At 44.8% G+C, this 18464-nt stretch overlaps 1 protein-coding gene across 1 annotated transcript in view; it reads left to right on the plus strand.

Annotated features, from left to right (window-relative positions):
• Positions 1 to 11073: 11073 nt before the first annotated feature.
• The window catches only part of DNTT (DNA nucleotidylexotransferase), a 41852-nt gene continuing 34461 nt past the window's right edge, over positions 11074 to 18464 (plus strand). Inside the window, exons 1-2 of the mRNA XM_075533448.1 lie at positions 11074 to 11110; positions 13634 to 13832. Coding sequence (XP_075389563.1) covers positions 11074 to 11110; positions 13634 to 13832 — 236 coding nt within the window. The remainder of the gene's footprint in view (positions 11111 to 13633; positions 13833 to 18464) is intronic.

The raw sequence follows: 18464 nt of genomic DNA on the forward strand, positions 1-18464 counted from the left end.
CACCCCAACAGGAACGAGTACCAGCAGGAAGAAAATGTTCTCACGTTGCATTGTGGTGACAAACACACAACCCTCCTTGATATAGTTGAAGTGTTGAGTTGTATGACAAGTTCATCATATCTCAAGAAAACCATTAAAAATAAAAAGATTTTGTGCAACACACACACACACACACACACACACCATGATTCTTTCTGAGAAACGCAGACAGGATGAAATTCTCAAATTTGTTTGATGATGAACAGAGTTTGATATCGTGTTTACTAATGTGAGATTGTTTCTGTGGGGCCGTTTAACCCCCCTTTCCTCCCAGGTGTTGATAAAAGACTGTTACTTCCTGGGAGGGGCCAGAGAGGGGTTGGCTGCATCCCCAGTAAAACCACTGTTGGTACAACTGTGTGCCACCAGCACTGGAGGCCTGGGTGCTCTCTTCTCGTCTGCGGGTTAGGAGTGTGTCATCAACAGAATGCTGAATCGCTCTCGCTGCCAAACTGGAGTCCGTAACCCTATAATTAGAGAGAGCCATCTTTGCCCAAGAACCTGTGTTTCCATCTGTAGATGCATGATGGCCCCTCCTTGCCATAAGGAGGTGAGGGGCTGTGGGAGAAGATCATTCTTGCTTGAACACTTAACAAAGGGAGGGACAGAAGACCACCTACATAGAATAAGTTAGAGAAGCTGGCTCTGAGACTGAGATTAATGTACAGGAAGTTCCTGGGAATGCCTTGGGGTCAATGTCGGTGAGACCCTAGAGGAGGCTGCGGGAGCAGGTAAAAGACACCGTGGTCACAGCACAAGTCTCAGCCAATCCCACAGATGGTCTGGAGCTAGGGGGGCCCTTCAGGATTGTTGTCCCCTGCTCCAGGGTCAACAGCAGCAGTGAACCTCAGCTTCCAACACTCCCAGCAGCGGGGAAATTGAGAACCTTCATTCTGAAAGGGGTCCAGGCAGCATCCCATAATGCACACTACAGGGGACCCCCTGGCTTTGATGATGTATATTTAGAGCAGGAGGGGAAGGAACTGAGTAACTGGGAGTAGAGGCTGTCACTATCACAGGGTAACTTGTGAAAGCTGGGACCCGAGAGGGCTGCCTTGTTCCCACCTGTCGCACAAGTTGTCTGCCGCCGAAAGGTGCCGTCCTAACCACGCTTCTATCACTTGTTTTAGTGGGAAATATTCGCATTTTCCTTCCCTGACAGGTCTCTGCTTCACAAAGGTTCTGGATTTTGCAGGTTTTACTCTACTAACCTTCATTCACCTTGAATTCACTTCCTTCTGACCGGAGACTGGCCCGAACCCTGGACTTACAAATACGACTGCATGCTGTTAAAACCTCTCAGGTGAGGCTACTAAGGAAAACCAGAACCTCTCCACTGACTGCCGACCCTAAACATAAAATAAATAAAAACATTCCCAGCTTGGTTTCAAAGAGCTTACTGTTTATAGTCCGATTGCTTTCCAAGTCATTGTCTAAATGATTGTCTACTTACTTTTTCCCATTGTTTGTCATATTACCTCCTTGGTCTACAACGTTTGCCCTCTAGTTTCCATTCCCACTGCCATGGGCTCAGATGTCATCTACTTGGAGTTTAAGGAGCCCTGGAATCACAGTGCTCAAAGCACTGGGCCAGTAACCGAACGTCAGTGGTTCAAACTGAGCAGCTGTTCTGAGAGAGAGAGAGAAAGATGAGGCGACCTGCTTCCAGAAAGACTTCCACGGAGCTTTGGACACCCTCTGGGGAAATTCCACATGGAATCCAGTCAATGGTAGTGGGTTTTTGGCTTTAGCAAATGCTTTCCTAAACATCTGCATTCAATTTGCCGCACAGCCTCACCGAAGCATGTCTGAGTCCCTTTGTCTACCATATCGCTTCCCATGCCACTTATCACCCTACTCTATTTGATACAGTATATAGATATATATATATAATTTAGTTATCTGTGTATCGTTAGTTGTAGGAAGTTCCAGGAGCCCTAGTGGTGTAGTGGAGTGCATGTTGGATTGGTAACCGAAAGGTCAGTAGTTCAAAACCACCAGCCTTTCTGCAGGAGAAAGATGGGCTTTCTACTCTCGGGAAACCCATAGGGGCAGTTGTACTCTGTCCACTGGGGTCACTAGGAGTCAGAATGGACTCAATGGCAGTGAATGAATGAAAGGAAGTCCCTAGGTGGAGTCAAGAGGTAAGTGCCTTGCTACTACCTGAAAGGTTGGCAGTTCAAATCCACTCTGAAACACGTTGGAAGGAAAGCCTACTGCTCCATTGCTAAAAGATCACAGCGTGTAAGAGTCCCAAGGAGCAGAATTCTACATGGGGCTGCCTGGCGTCAGAACGGACTCAATGGCAAGGGGTTTATGAACAAAGAACAAACAAACCCACTCCTATCAGGTTGATTCCAACTCACAGCATCCATATGTAGGATTTCCAAAGCTGTGAGTCTTTATGGAAGCAAATAACTTCACCTCTCTCCCGGGAAGCAGCTGGTAGTTTTCAATGACCTGGCAATGAGCAGGTCCGTGCTTATCTGATAGAGCAACTAGAGGCTCCTCAATCGCTTTATACTAAACGATATTTTTCTGCTTGAATGTTCCTCTGATAGAAAGGGGATTCCATGAGGTCCGTGTTTTGGGTCTGTTTTATTCACTCTGTGTTCCTTGCCTAGTTAATGCGTAACACATAGCAGGCATCCAATGAATATTTGCAAAATGAATGAATAGCACCAGTTTAGGCTTTCCTGAGCTCCCTCCTGATGAATGCAGCTGGGGCTTGGCCCAGGTCTCCCCTTTCCACACGGCCGTACACATCTCTGCTGGCGCATCCTTCTGTGGCCTTGCTGGATTGCCACGGTTCTGCTCAGAAATTCTCCCTGGCTCCGGAGTGCCAACACAGGCCGTTAGCTTTCTCCAAGATGTGATCCAAACCTAACCTCCTTGTTTCCCCACAACCCGCCTTCATTTTTGTGTCAATTCCTACCCGCCACTCCCAGCCTTTGGTTCCCCTTTTGGAGCACTGTTCTTAGGGCAGGGCGAGGGGGGCATGCCCTCCACGGTATTCAAAAGAGTGAATGTAAGAATAATCATGTCTCAAGCAAACATTCACAGGTGGTGGTTATTATTAGGTCGTGGTGTTATGATATCAACAGCTTCTCAATTACGGTAGGTGTTTCCTGATGGTAGAGGTCAAAGACATAAGCCAACGTCTCCAGGCACGTAGTGGCTCTAGCGACTCGGATTGTTGCGGGGTGCTGAGCACCTAGTGGTAGCTGGCAGAAACAGATGGCTGGTTGTTCTAGGACATGGCAGGCTGCTTGCGTCTGTTTTTATTTTTCATACGTTTGATATGAACTTGCCTGTCTCTGAAGACTCCAAATCTATTCTCCAGTCTTCTTTTTTAGCCACTGAAACCAACATTGATGTCTGAGGGGTAAGAAATCTGGAGTCTGTCAGCCTCCACTCTCATTTAAAAAAAAGACGGATGCATACTATATAGTTACACAGCTCAGCTTCAACAAAAAATGAAATCAACCAAAAATAGCCTGTTAAGCACCCACCTCCCCCCACCCTGCATAATATGGTCCCCCCCCATCCTCCCCCTCCCGTCCTCCCAGTATTCCATTCTTCCCCTCTCTGTTTCCAACCCCATCCCTGGCCTCCTCATAGTCTCCAAAGTCTTACCTTTTGCAGTACAAATGTTACTTTCCCCTTGATTTTCCTTCTAATAATAGTGATATTAAATATTTATCTTTGTAAGAGTGATTGCTAAGCTTAATGTTCCCTAATTTTGTCCATGTCTTGTAGTGTTTGAGAGTTGTCATAGTTTTTTATTGATGCATAATATTCCATTGTATGGATGTACCAGAGTTTGTTTATCCATTCCTCTATAATGGGATGTTTTGGTTGTTTCCATGTCTTTTTCTATTATGGAAATTTCTTCAACAAACAGGTGTGTATATGTTTGTGTTGCATTCTCTATTTTTCTAGGGTATATACCCAGTCGTGAGACTGCTGGAGCACAGCGTCCTTGTATTTGCATTTGCATAAGGAAGTGTCATGCTGATTTCCATAGTCCCGCCAGCAATGTAGAGCACGTTCCTATCTCTCCACATCCTCTGCAGCATTTATTATTTTCTGTGTTAGTGAATTTTGCTAAAAGTTATCATTTTCTGTTAGTGAATTTTTCTATAAGTGTGAGGTGATATCTCATTTCATATTTCACTTATTGCTAATGACCACAAACATTTCTTCATATGGTTGTTGGCCCTCTGAATGTTGTCTTTGGTAAACTGCCCATTCAAGTTTTGGGTCCTTTTTTTGATTGCGTTACTTGTATTTAGATGTTACAGCTTTCTAGTGAGTTGCTTCCTAAAGATTCACAGGCCACCCCACCTCTCCGGCCTCTGTGTTTATTTATTTCTCAATGAACTCATACTCCAGCAGTGAGAGAGATAAGATTCGTTGACAACATCAGAAGCCCCAGCACATGAGAAAGGGAACATTGGAGGGTCTGGTGACAACGGGTGAAGGGGACGTTTGGGGAGTGGCGGTAAGAGTTCCATTGGAGGCATCTTGAGTGAGGTTTTTTAAGGATCTAAGACCCAAGCTACAGTCAAGAAACAAAATGATGTTTTGCATTGGGCAAATCTGCTTCAAAAGATGTCTTTAAAGTGTTAAAAGCAAAGATGTTACTTTGAGGTCTCAGGTGTTGCCTGACCCCAGCCATGCTATTTCCAATCGCCTCCCGAGCATGTAAAGCTGGTTAAAGAATAAGGAAGAGCAGAGAAGGATTGGTGCCTTGAGTTAATGGCATTAACGATGAGGAATAATGAAATGACCAGAGACTGCCAACAGAACAAACCAAAGAACCAAAGCCAGAATGTTCCTCGGAAGGAAGACTTCCCCTCCGATACTGTGGCAGTTACATAATCTCCTGTCAACTTGCGAAGGGGTGGAGTCCAGTCTGTCAATCAGGTTGCAGCTTGATGACCTCATTTGGAGGCGCAAAAGCTATAAATAGCTCACTGGAGGTCAAATACACACAGACACTCTGCTTGTCTTCTTGCTGACAAGCCACATGGAGACACTTGATGGACCCACAGCCCTGGAAGTGGAGGAGCCACATGAAAACCCACGCCAGTGCTGAGATGCTTCCACCGCCACTGCATCCATAAGACTTTCCACCCACTGGCCTGCGATCTTCCTGCATTCGGTGTCATTGCATGTGTTGAATGAGTCTGAAGAGAAAATTATAGACTGGTAACAGAATATGGGCTAATATCCGACTTGTGGACTTGATCTGGACAGGGCTGGGATGTTTTCTTAATATAGAATTGCTCTTTTATATAAAGCTCTTTCTTATAAACATATGAATGTCTATGAATTTGTTTCTCTAGTCAACCCAGACTAAGACATACTTTGAACACATTATCAGGAGGGGCCAGTTCCTGTGGAAGGACAGCATGCTTGGAAAAGCAGCGGCTTGGTGAAATAGAAGAAGGCCCTTAATGTGACGGGTCATCACAGTGGCGGAAACAGTGAGCTCATCGACAGCAATGAATGTGAGGGCAGCCCCGCCCTGGCTATGGGTCGAAACTCACTCCATAGCACCTAACAACACAGAAGTCCAAAGAACAAGCCCATGGTCCAATGAAAGCTTGAGCAACAAACATGTCTCTAGGAATTGACAGAATATCCATTGAATTTTTCAACAAGCCAGTGAAGCACTGGAGCACCCATTCGCCTATGCTAAGAAAGTTGGAAGGTCAACCAACCAGAATTAGATTCATATTTGTGTCCATTCCAAACAAAGAGGAATAAATAGAATGCAGAAATTACTGAATAACATGAAATACAAGGAGAATTTTGAGGAGGATCATCTTTAAAATGTTGCAGCAGTGGACAGACCAAGTGCTGCCAGAAATTCAAGCTGGATTCAGAAGTGGGCATGGCAAAGGGATATCACTGCTGATGTCAGATGGCAAAGGGATGGCACTGCTGATGTCAGATGGCAAAGGGATAGCACTGCTGATGTCAGATGGGTCTCGACGGAAAACCACGAAGACAAAAAGAAGTTTGCTTATGCTTTATTGACTACGTAAAGACACTGGGATTGTGCGGATCATTAAAAAATTCTGGATAGCATTGAGAAAAATGAATTACAGAACGTTTCATTGTATCATACAGAATCTGTACTGGACCAAGAAGCAGTCGTTCAAACAGAACGAGGGACTGCTGCGTGGCTAAAAAGTGCAGGCTATTGAGCATCGGAATTGTATCTTTTCACCATATTTATACAAGCTGCAAATGGAGCAAGCAATCTGAGAAGTTGGAGTATATCAAGAGGCTGCGCCAGCAGAACAGATGCAAGGCTTATTAACAACCTGTGTGATGCAGATGATGCAACCTTGTTTGCTGCAATCGAGGAGTTAAAGCATTTACTGCTGAAGATCAAGGACTTCAGCCTTCAGTATGGATCACACCTCAATGTCACGAAAACACAAATCCTCGCAATTTGACCGATAAACAACATCATGATAAATGGAGAAAAGATCAAAGTTGTCAAGGATTTCATGTTGCTTGGATCCACAATCTGTCCTCAGGGAAGCAGCAGTCAAGAAATTGAATGGGGCAAATCTGATGCACAAGGGTGTTACTTTGACATCAAGGCACACCTGTCCCAAGCGTTTCATGTGAAAGCGTCTCATGTGAAAGTTGGACAGTGCGTAAGGAAAATTGACGATGAATCAATGATTTCAAGAATGGTGGGGATGAAGATACTGAAAGTGCCATGGTCTTCCAGAAGAACCAACAAGTCTACCTTGGAGGGAATAAGCCAGAATGCTCCTTAGTTTCAAGGATGGTGAGATTTTGTCTCACATATTTGTGACATTGCTATAGTTTATTGTGCCAGCCTGGCCAATAAACACAAGTAGGATTAACTGAAGGGCAGAGGGATAAATGACTCAGTGAGCCTCACCTTGGTTGTTCTGTGCCTCAGTTTAAAGGGGTACACTACATGTGGGATGCCTAGCCTGTGAACTGTGTCGCTGTAAGTTGAGGTCCCTTTAAGCCCACAAGATTGGAATGTTCATCTCTGGAGCTGGGGACTGACAGTTGATGACAGTTGGGGACCTGCCTTGCTATTTGCTGCCTGGGTATATATACCCCAGCTCTCTCTACAGACGGGGACTGGCAACTGGCAGCTTTCAAAACTTGAAGGACTGCTAGTGTCTCACTGCTTTATAATTTAACTGTTAATTTCTTGTATTATCTATCTGTATATTATTTAATGGTTTATTTCTTGAATTATATATCTATCTTTATAAATATATTTATATATAATTACTAGCAATCTGCTTTGTCTCTCTAGAGAACCCTGTCCAATACATTTCCTGGTCGTATCATGTTCCTCATCATCCTGAAGCTGCCGGCTTGATAGAACGATGGAATGGGCTCCTAAAGACACAATTACGGCGCCAACTAGGTGGCAACAACTTGCGGGGCTGGGGCAATGTTCTCCAGGAAGCTGTATACGCTCTAAACCAGCGGCCAATAAATATATGGTGCTGTTGTCTCCAATAGCCAAAATTTATGGGTCCAGGAACCAAGGGGTGGAAGCTGGAGTGGCACCACTCACTATTACTCCTAGTGATCCACTTGCAGCATTTTTGCTTCCTGTCCCAGCAACCCTGTGCTCCTCAGGCCTGGAGGTCCTGGTCCCGAAGAAATGACATGTTGGCAGGAAAGACTAGTCCCTGGATATAGACATCATGTCTGATGAAGCGGGAGTCGGTGAAAAGAGGAAGACCATCAAGGAGATGGACTGATGCAGTGGCTGCAGCAATAAGCTCAAACATAACAATCGTGGGGTGGTACAGGACCGGGCAGTGGTTCTTTCTGTCACCCACAGCATCACTAGGAGTTGGGACCAACTTGACGGGACACCACCAACAACAACAAGACTCCAAAAGGAGAAAAGGACTAAAGATGAAGATCTGGGAGTCACCAGGGTGTTGGCAGCACTTGATGCCTTTCCCCAAGCATCCACTGCTGACTCCTTCTTCCTTGGTCCAATAGCACACACAATCCTCAGACTGATTTCTGATTCTCTTCTCTCTTTCATCCTTCACTGTAATGGTGTCAGTCCACATCTTTGCCTACCTCGTGGCTAGAGGTTCACAATGGACTCCTAGTAGCTTCTCTTCTCTCTCCTTTGTCAATCATCCCATCAGTATTGGTGTCTGTAGGCCACCGTGCACGACAGGACAGGACCTTTGTGACCCATAGGTTTTCACTGGATGATTTGAGAAGTAGGTGACCAGGCCTTTCTTCATAGTCCGCAGGTTCCATGAACCTTGTTCAACATCCTAACAACACACAGGCCTCCACTGACAGGTAGGTGGTGGCTGTACTTGAGGTACATTGCTTGAGAGTTAAGTCTAGGCCCTTTGCATGGAAAGCAAGAATTCTACATGGACCTATCATGTTCACTAACTACTACCTAATTAATTTTTCTAAAGCACCATTTTGATCACATTCTGCTTTTGCTCAAATACCTTCAAAGGCTTTGCTTGTTTTCTAATAAAATCCTTGTTCTCCCAGTCATACTTTTCTTCTAGGGAAATATTTATATTTTCTCGTTTCCTCCCCATGTTGTAGCATTTAATATTTTTCAATAAAGACTGTTGCTGTTAGGTGGCATGGAATCAAGTTTTGACTCTCAGTGGCCCCTTTTAAAAAGCGTTTCTACCCTTTATGGTTTGCCAGGCTCTAATCTTCACAGATGCAGAACACCAGGTCTTGCTCCTACTGAACTAACAGGCAGCCATTTGGTAAACAGCCTAGGGCTTAACTGTTTAACCTCCAGGGTCCCTTTAATAAAGACTACATCCCAAACTAAGACCTCCATTGTTCTGAGAACATTCTAACTGGTATCGGCTTCAGGTGCTTCAACATCTAGAGCTGTTTCTAAGTTATTTTGTACTTGAGGTCAGGTCAAACCTGATTTTCCTGAAAACAATTGACCTCCCCTTCTACAACTGGTGGATGAAATCAATGCCCACGGCAAAGAGACGGAGAAGGATGACAAGTCTCAGGTTCTGACCACGAGGCATTTAAACATCTAGTGGGTCCAGCCAAGCACGTCTCCATCATAGCTTGCATCAAGGCACACAGCCTGTAAAAGAGGCTGTCCTGGAATGTCAGACTCATATGTGGAATGTGCATATCCACAACAACAAGAAGAAGGGAATCACAGGCTCCGGAGCTAAGGAAAGGTGATGGCAACTAGGTATTTTATCAAAATCATTGTAGGCATGATCAGCTGTGCCCTGAAACAAGAGCATCTCTTATCTATGGAGAAGAGTATGAGATAATGGCATAGAGCTCTCATTCCAAAGCCTCACATAAATGTGACAACAGATTCTGAGGAGTGGAGATGAGTTTTGTCAGGATGGTGTCCTTCTGAATAAAGATGAATATTTTGGGAAATACTTCATCATTGTCATGTAATTTAGAATAATATTTAGCATCTAAACAAGAAAATAAAGAGGAGATGAGTTATTGAGCCTGAAGGTTCAGGACCAGAGTTTCAGGAGAACACCCATGTCAATCGATACAACCAAGTCCACAATTACAGTGTTCTCCTTATTGCTTTGGGGAATATAGCAACTGAGGTCTTCAAAGCTTGTGAGTGGCCATCTAAGGTGCAAAAAAAGAGTGAAGAAAGTAAAAAATGGATGAAAACAATTAGTCCAAAGAGCTAATGGGCCGCAAGAACTTCACCATGACCCCAAGACTGGAAGAACTAGATGGTGCCCAACCACCACCACCAACTGCTCTGAAGAGGATCACATTAGAAGGTACCGAATAGAATGGGAGAAAAATGTGGAACTAAACTCAAAATAATAAAACAGGTTTGTTGGACATACGAAGACTAGTGGAACCCCCACAACTATAAGCTTTAGTCACCCTTCAGGCCTGGGACTGAACTCACCTCCTTTGCTCAATTTTTAGCCAGGTGGTACACACTCCTAAGAACCATCGGACATTTGAGATCCAAAGGTGGGCATGTACCTAAGGACTAAGTCCATTCAGAAGACAGGAAGGGTTAGGGAAGAAGGGGAATTGGAAATGGGAAGCCCTGTGGACAGGGAGTGAAATCAGTGATACTACTCTCCAGAAGTTGTGATCAGTGAAGCAAAACATGTACGAACTGTTTATGGAAAATTGATTTGTTCCGTAAACCTTCATCTAATTCACAATCATACATTTTAAAAAGAAGCAGAAGAAGACTAGAATTCACAAATAAGTTTCTTGTATATCCATTTCCTGTTGAAGCTAACATTTTTTCATCTATAGATGATGGTGAGGTCCCGAGTTTTTAAAATCATTTTATTGGGGGCTCTCACAGCTCTTATAACATTCAATTGTATCAAGCAAGTTTTCATTAAATTATAGACTTTTCTTTTATTTATTAGCACCAAGGATACATATCTCACTGTCAACAACATACCCCCCAAGATTTTTGTCATTGAAGAAAGTCCACATTACTTGTGTTCCCCAGGAGGCAGTTAGAAGTTCCAGAAGACACTTGCCAAGAGCCAAACACAGCTGTTCAGGCACAGAGGAAGCTGGTGCTTGGTTAAAAACCAAACGAAAACAAAATCTTACCCACACATTCAAAGATGGCAAAGTTCCCAGATCTATGGCTTGATATAAAAGAAAATAAAACTGCCGGATGCAGAAGTCTTTCCTCTCAAACGGACTTCTCCTAGTGCACACACACAGGACAAAATGCATAAGAATAAAAATAATGTTTGTTCACGGGAAACCTGCAACCCGAACCCTTCTGCACTGCTCCGTAAGCTAGTTTTCAATGATAACGATCTCTGAGAATGCTCATAGGGATCTCAAGTGTTACCCAAGGGGGGAGAGAGAGAAAACAATCAATATTAAACTAAGAATAACAACTCTGTATGCGAATGCTGTCCAATCGGGTTTGTGCATATCCTCACCTAACCAACTGAGGCACATCAGTTTTGTCTGTCAGCACACGGCAGAGGCAGGACAAAGGGGATGACGGAACAGTACCTGGACACCAGCAATGCATCAGGTGGGTTGTTTGATTGTTATCTTACATGTTGCACACAATGCCAAGAAGTTGACACCATGACCACAACTTTACGGAGAGGAAGCTGAGACTCCCAGAAGTTAAGGAACTGTGGAAGATTACACAGCTGGTGAGTGGCTACCAGGCTGGTGCATCCCCCAAACCACCAAAATTCCTGGCTGTAATCAAACAGGGTGCTTATAAGTGTTTTTACAAAAGAAACAAATTGCAAGCAGATTGGCCACATGTTGGGTTAAATGAAGTTGGTTTCTTGACCCCCGGAAGCCTTTCCTGTTCTAACGTAGATTATAGATCGTCGAGTCTGATTTCCCTAAATTTTATTCCCTACAGGACCTTTTCTTTTGCATGGAACACCTCAAGGGGCTGGTGTCCACAGAAAGTCATGTTGGGGGTCATTAGAGGATGCCCTGTCAGTCTCATTGGGATCCTTGTTCTGTTCTTGAGCCTGACAATTACTTTGGAGGAGTCTAGGGAAAGCAAACATCCAAATGGGAAGCTGTCAGAAATACCTAGACTGTTTGGGGGAGCACAGGAGGAGAGCCAAGAAGGGAGGGGGGAACAAGGAGAAGGGGAAGTAGACCTGGGTAACTATGAGGGTGGCAATGCATAGCCCGGTTACCTGCTGCACGCCAGACTCTTCTGAAGTGCACATATAGGCCTCATAAGCAACTGCAGTCTAGAAACGTATGGCCCCATGGCATCCATGATGAAAAGGAGACAGAGTTTGGTAACTTGCCTAGAAAGCTCATCGACGTCTGCGTGTTGAACCCAGGGAGTCTGATGAATCAACAACTCTATTGTACTTGTCCATAATGAAGGGACATTTGATTGGGGTAACTTGCCTAGAAAGCTCATCGACGTCTGCGTGTTGAACCCAGGGAGTCTGATGAATCAACAACTCTATTGTACTTGTCCATAATGAAGGGACATTTGATTGGGGATGTGTGAGCTAGAGAAGGGTGTTCACGATAGAAGATGCATATCATAATTACCCCAACAAACTGAAAGCTTAAAAATGATAATGATAGGGCAGGGAGGGAGGGGGAAATGAGGAGTTGATATCAAGGGCTCAAGTAGAAAGAAAATGCTTAGAAAATGATGATGGCAACATATGTACAAATGTGGTTGACACCATGGATGAATGTATGGGTTGCGATAAGAGATGTAAAAGTATTTAATAAGAAATGAATGATAATGATAACAAGAATAGTAACTTTCGTTTTTATTTGAATTCTCATTTATTCTACAAATATCTCCTGATGTGTATTGTACCAGGAGGTGCCCTGATGGCAGTGTCTAAGCAATAGGCTGATAGTTCGAAGGTCAATGGTTCACACCCACCAGTTGCTCCATGGAGAACGATATGGCCGTTTGCTTGTTTAAAGATTTGCAGCCTTGGAAACCATACAGGGTCATTATGAATGGGTTGGGACTGGTTTTAGCTGTACCAGGCAATATACGAGGTGCTAAAGACAATTTTGAATAAAATCGATGTGGTTTCTGCCTCACCAGGACTTGAAATCTAATGGAGGGAGACATAAAAGGAATGATATCATGAAAACACAAACTGACATGTGCTTTCATTAGTAAGAATGTGCAGGATATGGGTACAAGGCATGCACCTAACCCAACATAGGATTGCCCTTGGGCACTTTTTAAATGCTTCCCCCTCTATATGATCCTGACCAGGAGGATGCTTACTCATCACAATCATTGCTCTTTTGGATAACTTTAGTCCCCTGGCAAATAACACCTGAGATAGATAAGATTTGGAGTCAAAAGACGTGAATTAAAGCCAAACTCTACTTCATCCCCTTGGCTCTCGAACCTTGGGGTTTAACTGTCCTCCTTGGTTTCTTCACGTATAAAATGTACCAACCTTGGGGAAACATGGCCAGCGTCCACCACGAAGCACGCTGGAGAACGTGGACAGTGTGGGTAGATCTGAAAAACAGTTCTGAGCAAAAATCAAACAAACAAGTGATCAGCAGAATGAGAAATGTCAGAATGCCGTTGATGTAACATAACACGTACACACAACCTATAAATCCACAAAAACTACAGAAATAAAACTCATCGCAATGATCGCCTATATTGGGAGAAGAGAATATAAGTGAGGTAGGAAGTTAAGAGGGACGAGTCAAAAACAGAGGGGCATTGGCAAATTGAAATATAACAACCACATAAAAACGGGAGCAATGATGTTCCTCTCCCTTCCTCGTAGGGTATTCTGAGGCGAGTATGTCCATGTCAGCAAAAGGTCAACCTCCTGATTTCACGATTCTCTTCCTATTGGACAAATGAACCGAACAGAGTTTGCTAGAAAATCCCTTTCACTCCTCAGGAGGAAGCTGTCAGCAGGGAGGTGCCTATGGTGGCTTGTCCTGGCTTCAGGCTGCTGGTGGGCTGTCTTCAGAGCTCTTCGTAAATGAAGAGGCTCTGCCCTCCCTTTGGGAGACACCACTTGCTGCCAGAGCCAGAAGCAGCAGCAGCCTCTTCCCGTAGATCCACCGGAAATGGCCCACACAGGCCCAAGGAAGAAGAGAGCCAGGCAGATGGGCATATCCATGGCCCCCACTCCTCAAGATACTAAGTTTCGGGATTTGGTCCTCTTCATTTTGGAGAAGAAAATGGGAGCCACCCGCAGAGCCTTCCTCATGGAGCTGGCCCGAAGCAAAGGGTTCAGGGTTGAAAATGAGCTCAGGTAGGCCATCACTGATTTCATTTTACCGATAAGCTGGTCCTTGGAAACCCAAGAAAGATGTGCTTTTTTCCACAGATGGAAGAGGTGGTGTTCCCAGTGGGAGAACAACAGAGCTGAAATCACAGAGCAATCTTGAGATTGCTCAAGGAGTGGGGGAGGGGAAAGAGAGGGAAGCTGAGGACAATTTTATTGACACTGGTTGGGCAGCAAATGATGAAAGAGTCTTCCTATTTGTTTGTCTGTTGGTTGACTTTTTCCTGTTACTGTTATGACATAAGGCATCTAGGTGAGAGGTCAGGCATCTGACAAACAGGATGATTTGGAAAAAATTAATGTTAAGACCTCTCATTTTCATTCTTGACCAAATAAAACAAAACAACAAAAACCCAGTTACTTTGAGACAGAGAAGGGTCTGGTTGCTTGGTGCTTACCGAAACACCTGGCTGGGCTGGGTTGACCACTGTTTGTGATGGGCTAGGGTTCGTGACTGTAGCTGCCTCATCATTGACATCCAATTGCAGCTTTGGGCGTCATGTTTTGAAGAGCAATCCAAGTGGGATTTGCAGTTAGAAGGATGCTGGTCAAAGATTTGGTGACAATTATACTCAGGAGTGACAGATACAGTGTCGATGGTGATGAAGTAAGAGCTCAACCTACATGGAAATTGAAGCAATCGTTTGGGTCGCCTAGATGGTAGATGACCATAGACTCAGTGGTCGCAGCAGGTATCCTGTTGCTTGTCTAACCATTATATACACGGATGTATTACCCGTGGAAGAGAAAATAAAATAAAATCCGGTAACAAGTGGTGTTAGAACTCCGACATCAGTGTAAGTTCCAAGCCAAACTACCAGGTTGCTTGCAATGAGGTAAAAATGATGATTAATGAGGGGATGTGGCTTGGAATGTCCAAGGTCTAGGTTGAACACGGTGGGTTTTTTTACAAGAAAAACTCTAGAAACTATCTGTGAAAGTGTTGATTTAAAAAATAGTCGTTGTTCAGTAATATTTGAAAATAGGAGCTGACCAGGACACCCAAATGAAGGAATATTGGCTCTAGAATGTTGGGAGGCCTGTTTAAAAAATCAATCATCAGAGATGGTAATTTTCATTAATATACATGGAAACATCACTGGCATAGAAATATTTTTATTTCTATTAAAATGCTCAATTCAGAAATTTCTGCATTTCCTGTAATCTTTCAGGTAAAAGATCTTATTTCTCTCTGCATCACCTCCTTTTCCCTTCTTCAGCAATTTTCTTTTCATTTTTAGCACCCTGCAGCCCCCTTCAATCTCATTTCAGACTTAACATCGTCTCCACGCTTTCTGAGATTTCATCTGCTTGTTAAATCTGTCTTACACAAAAGGGTGGTGACTCCCATATTACAGAACTAGGGCTCCAGGCCTTTCTACAACTGTGTGGCCGCCTGGGTTCAAACCACCAACCTTGACACGAGTAGTTGAGTTCAAACTGTTTACGCCACCCAAAGGCTCTCACTCCCCGAAAAAAAAAAATCAATAAAGAGGTCCCCAGAATCTAACCAAAAAAACCTCACTGCCATAGAACCGATTCTGTAGAATGGAGTGGAACTGCCTCTGTAGGTTTTCAAGGCTGTAATTCTTTACGGGAGAAGAAAGCCTCTTCTCTCCCCATGGGGAGGCTGGTGGTCTCAAACCACTGGCTGTGGTTAGCAACCCAACTCAGAACCACCGCGACACCAGGCCTCTCCACAAAAATTAAACCCTTTTGCAAATACAGATCTGTTTTGTTTTGTTTTCGCGGGTTAAAGAAATTAGTCAAGGGATCACAGGAGGGCAAGAACCAGATGACCTAAGGTAACACTTACATGGAAACTGTTAGCGCATCCAAACTTCCAGCGAGGGTCCACTGATTTAATTATCAACACAGCTATGAAGTCGTCCTGGGTGGCTGAGGCAAGCCCTCAAGTACATGAGAAGAGGTAAGTGTTTTCAGCTGGAGGACAGCCAGGGAGGCGCCTCTGTGCCCCAGATGCCAGCTGCCCGCAACAGAGGAAGCTGGTGCCCGGTGCACAGACTGCTGTGCATGTGATGGTGACAAGGTTCCCAAGCTGGGAGCTCGGAAGGCACATTAACTACACATGTGCGTTATAGCTTACAATAAACCACAGGAAGTCAAGTCCTAGGCCTCCAACAGAATTTCTGAATGTGGATACATCGAGTTTAATTGAAAAGGGCAATAGAAATGATTATAGGGGGGAAATCTAAAAAAAAAAACACAAAACACACCAAAACCCCAGAGACCTCAAATCATGGTTCACCCCCTTCCCAACCAGCTGGTAAAGGGCAATGAATGCCCTTCTCTTCCCACTTGGACCTTAGGTTTCTGAGGCTGCTCACCTGCTGCATCACCCAGTGGGGTGATGGGTGACAGTGTGTGCGTTCAAACAGCGAGGCAAATGGCCAGCGGGATTCCTTCCTTGTTGCTTAGCTGGCTCTCTGGACCTTCTTCCACAGCAACTGCCTTCTCCTCCCACACTACGAGGGGGTTTCAAGCCACTCATGGGGGGAGCAGGGGTGGGGAATGAGATGAAAACACAAGCTGTACGAGCCCCCCCCAAAAAAATGATTTTTGAATAAAAGAAAGAAAATATAAAGGAATTTTTCCATGAACTTTTTGGAGCCCCCTGGTCTGAAACTAGGTCAAAGATCTAAACAAGCAGAACAAAGACCGGAAGGAAGCCCACCCAAACGTTGTTTGGCAGGGGGTGGGGACATGGGGTCGGGGTGTAGTGAGGTGAGATTATGACTGTGCTTCTTTTCTGAGTTTTCCCAATATTTAGACATAGACATGTGTTTTAAAACACAAAGATATTTTTAAAGCTCTTTTTTTGGGGGATGGGGGACAGCACATATTGATAGTGAACACTATATTCTTCTTCCCAAGTGTATAAATTTCAAAGAAAAAATAGCTAAGACAAAAAACTGCTCTGAAAATAGGCAGTGGTCTCCCTCGTTCTTAGCACATTCTTCAGTTATCTGGAGGATGACATATGGTGGAGGGTTGGGTGGGGGGTGGGGGCGGCGGGTCGTGGGTGCTACTTTTACTGAGGTTCAGGAATACAGATTAGAAAGGGGATACCTGACTGTTTTGAACCATGGAGCCATTTCATTCTCCAGCATGTAGGCACTGTCTTTGACTTGCACTTCATTGAGCTAAAAAAACATGCTGATCAATGGGCTGTAGGAATCTGGGTCTCAAAACGGAAGTCAGGGATGTCAAGTTCTGCGAGGCGTTTTGGTACATTCGCCAAAAGGATATGGAATTGTACCCCATGGCCACAGTCTAGACTCCAGGGCAGCTTCGTGATCTTTGAACCACTTAAGACACGCTACAAAAGCAGTAGAAATGGGTCACTGTTACATTCTGATAGCCTCCCAGGTTCTAGGTGACTGAGCTTTACTCTGTCATCAGTGCTCAGTCTCTATCTTAAAAGGTGCCTTGGCAACCCAAGGGTGAAGTGCTCGGTGCTAACCCGAAGGCCATCCATTAGCTGCTGTGTGTGAGTTAAAATAAAGTGTCGATGTGCTCCCCTAAAGAGTACAGGCTTTGGGGGGATTCTGCTCTGTCCTACAGGGTTGCCGGGGATCAGAACGGACCTGAGGACACAGAACAACCGCATTATCTGTCTTGAACCCCATGTCTGGTGTGGAGACAGAGCGAGCTAAACTGCCTAGAGAGCTGTCCTCCCTGGCTAGTTAGGCTTCGATCCCAAAGGTCAGCAGTTCACAAGCACCAGCCGCTCCATGGGAGAAAGACAGGGCTGTCTAGGAATCTCACCAGGCAGTTCTACGCTGTCCTCTAGGGTCGCGATGAGTCAGCATGGACTCGGTGGTCGTGGCTGTGAGTTTGGCTTTTTGTTTTGTGGAAACACGAAGTCGTATAAGCCCTGGGTCCTGCAGGCAAGTTGAAACCTTTCTTGTCAGGCAACGAGAGCCCTGCTGGGTCAACACTGAAGCATTCAGCTGCCAACTGAGCCTTGGAGTCCTGGAAAAGACCTGGGAATCTGCTCTCCTGAAGATTCCAGCCAGGGAAATCCCAATGGAGGCAATCCCACTCTGCCACACAGGGGCACTGTAGGTTGAAATAGGCTCAACTGCTCCCCACCCCCAAAAATCAAACTAAAGAAGATCCTATGTCTCGGCTAGCTAGCAGATGACTTAAATGGACAGAGATGTATTCTCTCACCGTTTAGGAGGCTGCTGGTCTGAATCCAGAGCGACAGCTTTAAGGGAAGACTTTCTCTGGCCGCCTTAAGGTAGGGTTCTTGTCTCCTTCCAACATCAGTGAGAGATCTGATCTCCATGTGTCTTGGCATCAATCTTCTCCTGGGCCTAGGAGATTCTCAAGTCGGGGAGCCTGAGTCCAAAGGACTCGCTCTCTTCTGAGTTTGTTTATTTTGGTGCGAGCCAGGGCCCTCTTTTTCTGCTTCCTACTTTTCTCTTACACCTGATTGGCTGATCAGATCAGATCAGATCGCGCCACGGAGGATGATGACATCATCGTGTAACTGCCAAGCCATTCCGAATCATGGCCCAGTCAAGTTGGCACCTATTTTGGAGGGACACAATTCAATTCATGACACTATAT

Source organism: Tenrec ecaudatus, chromosome 16 (genome assembly GCF_050624435.1).
Source record: "Tenrec ecaudatus isolate mTenEca1 chromosome 16, mTenEca1.hap1, whole genome shotgun sequence".
NCBI classification, from domain to species: domain Eukaryota; kingdom Metazoa; phylum Chordata; class Mammalia; order Afrosoricida; family Tenrecidae; genus Tenrec; species Tenrec ecaudatus.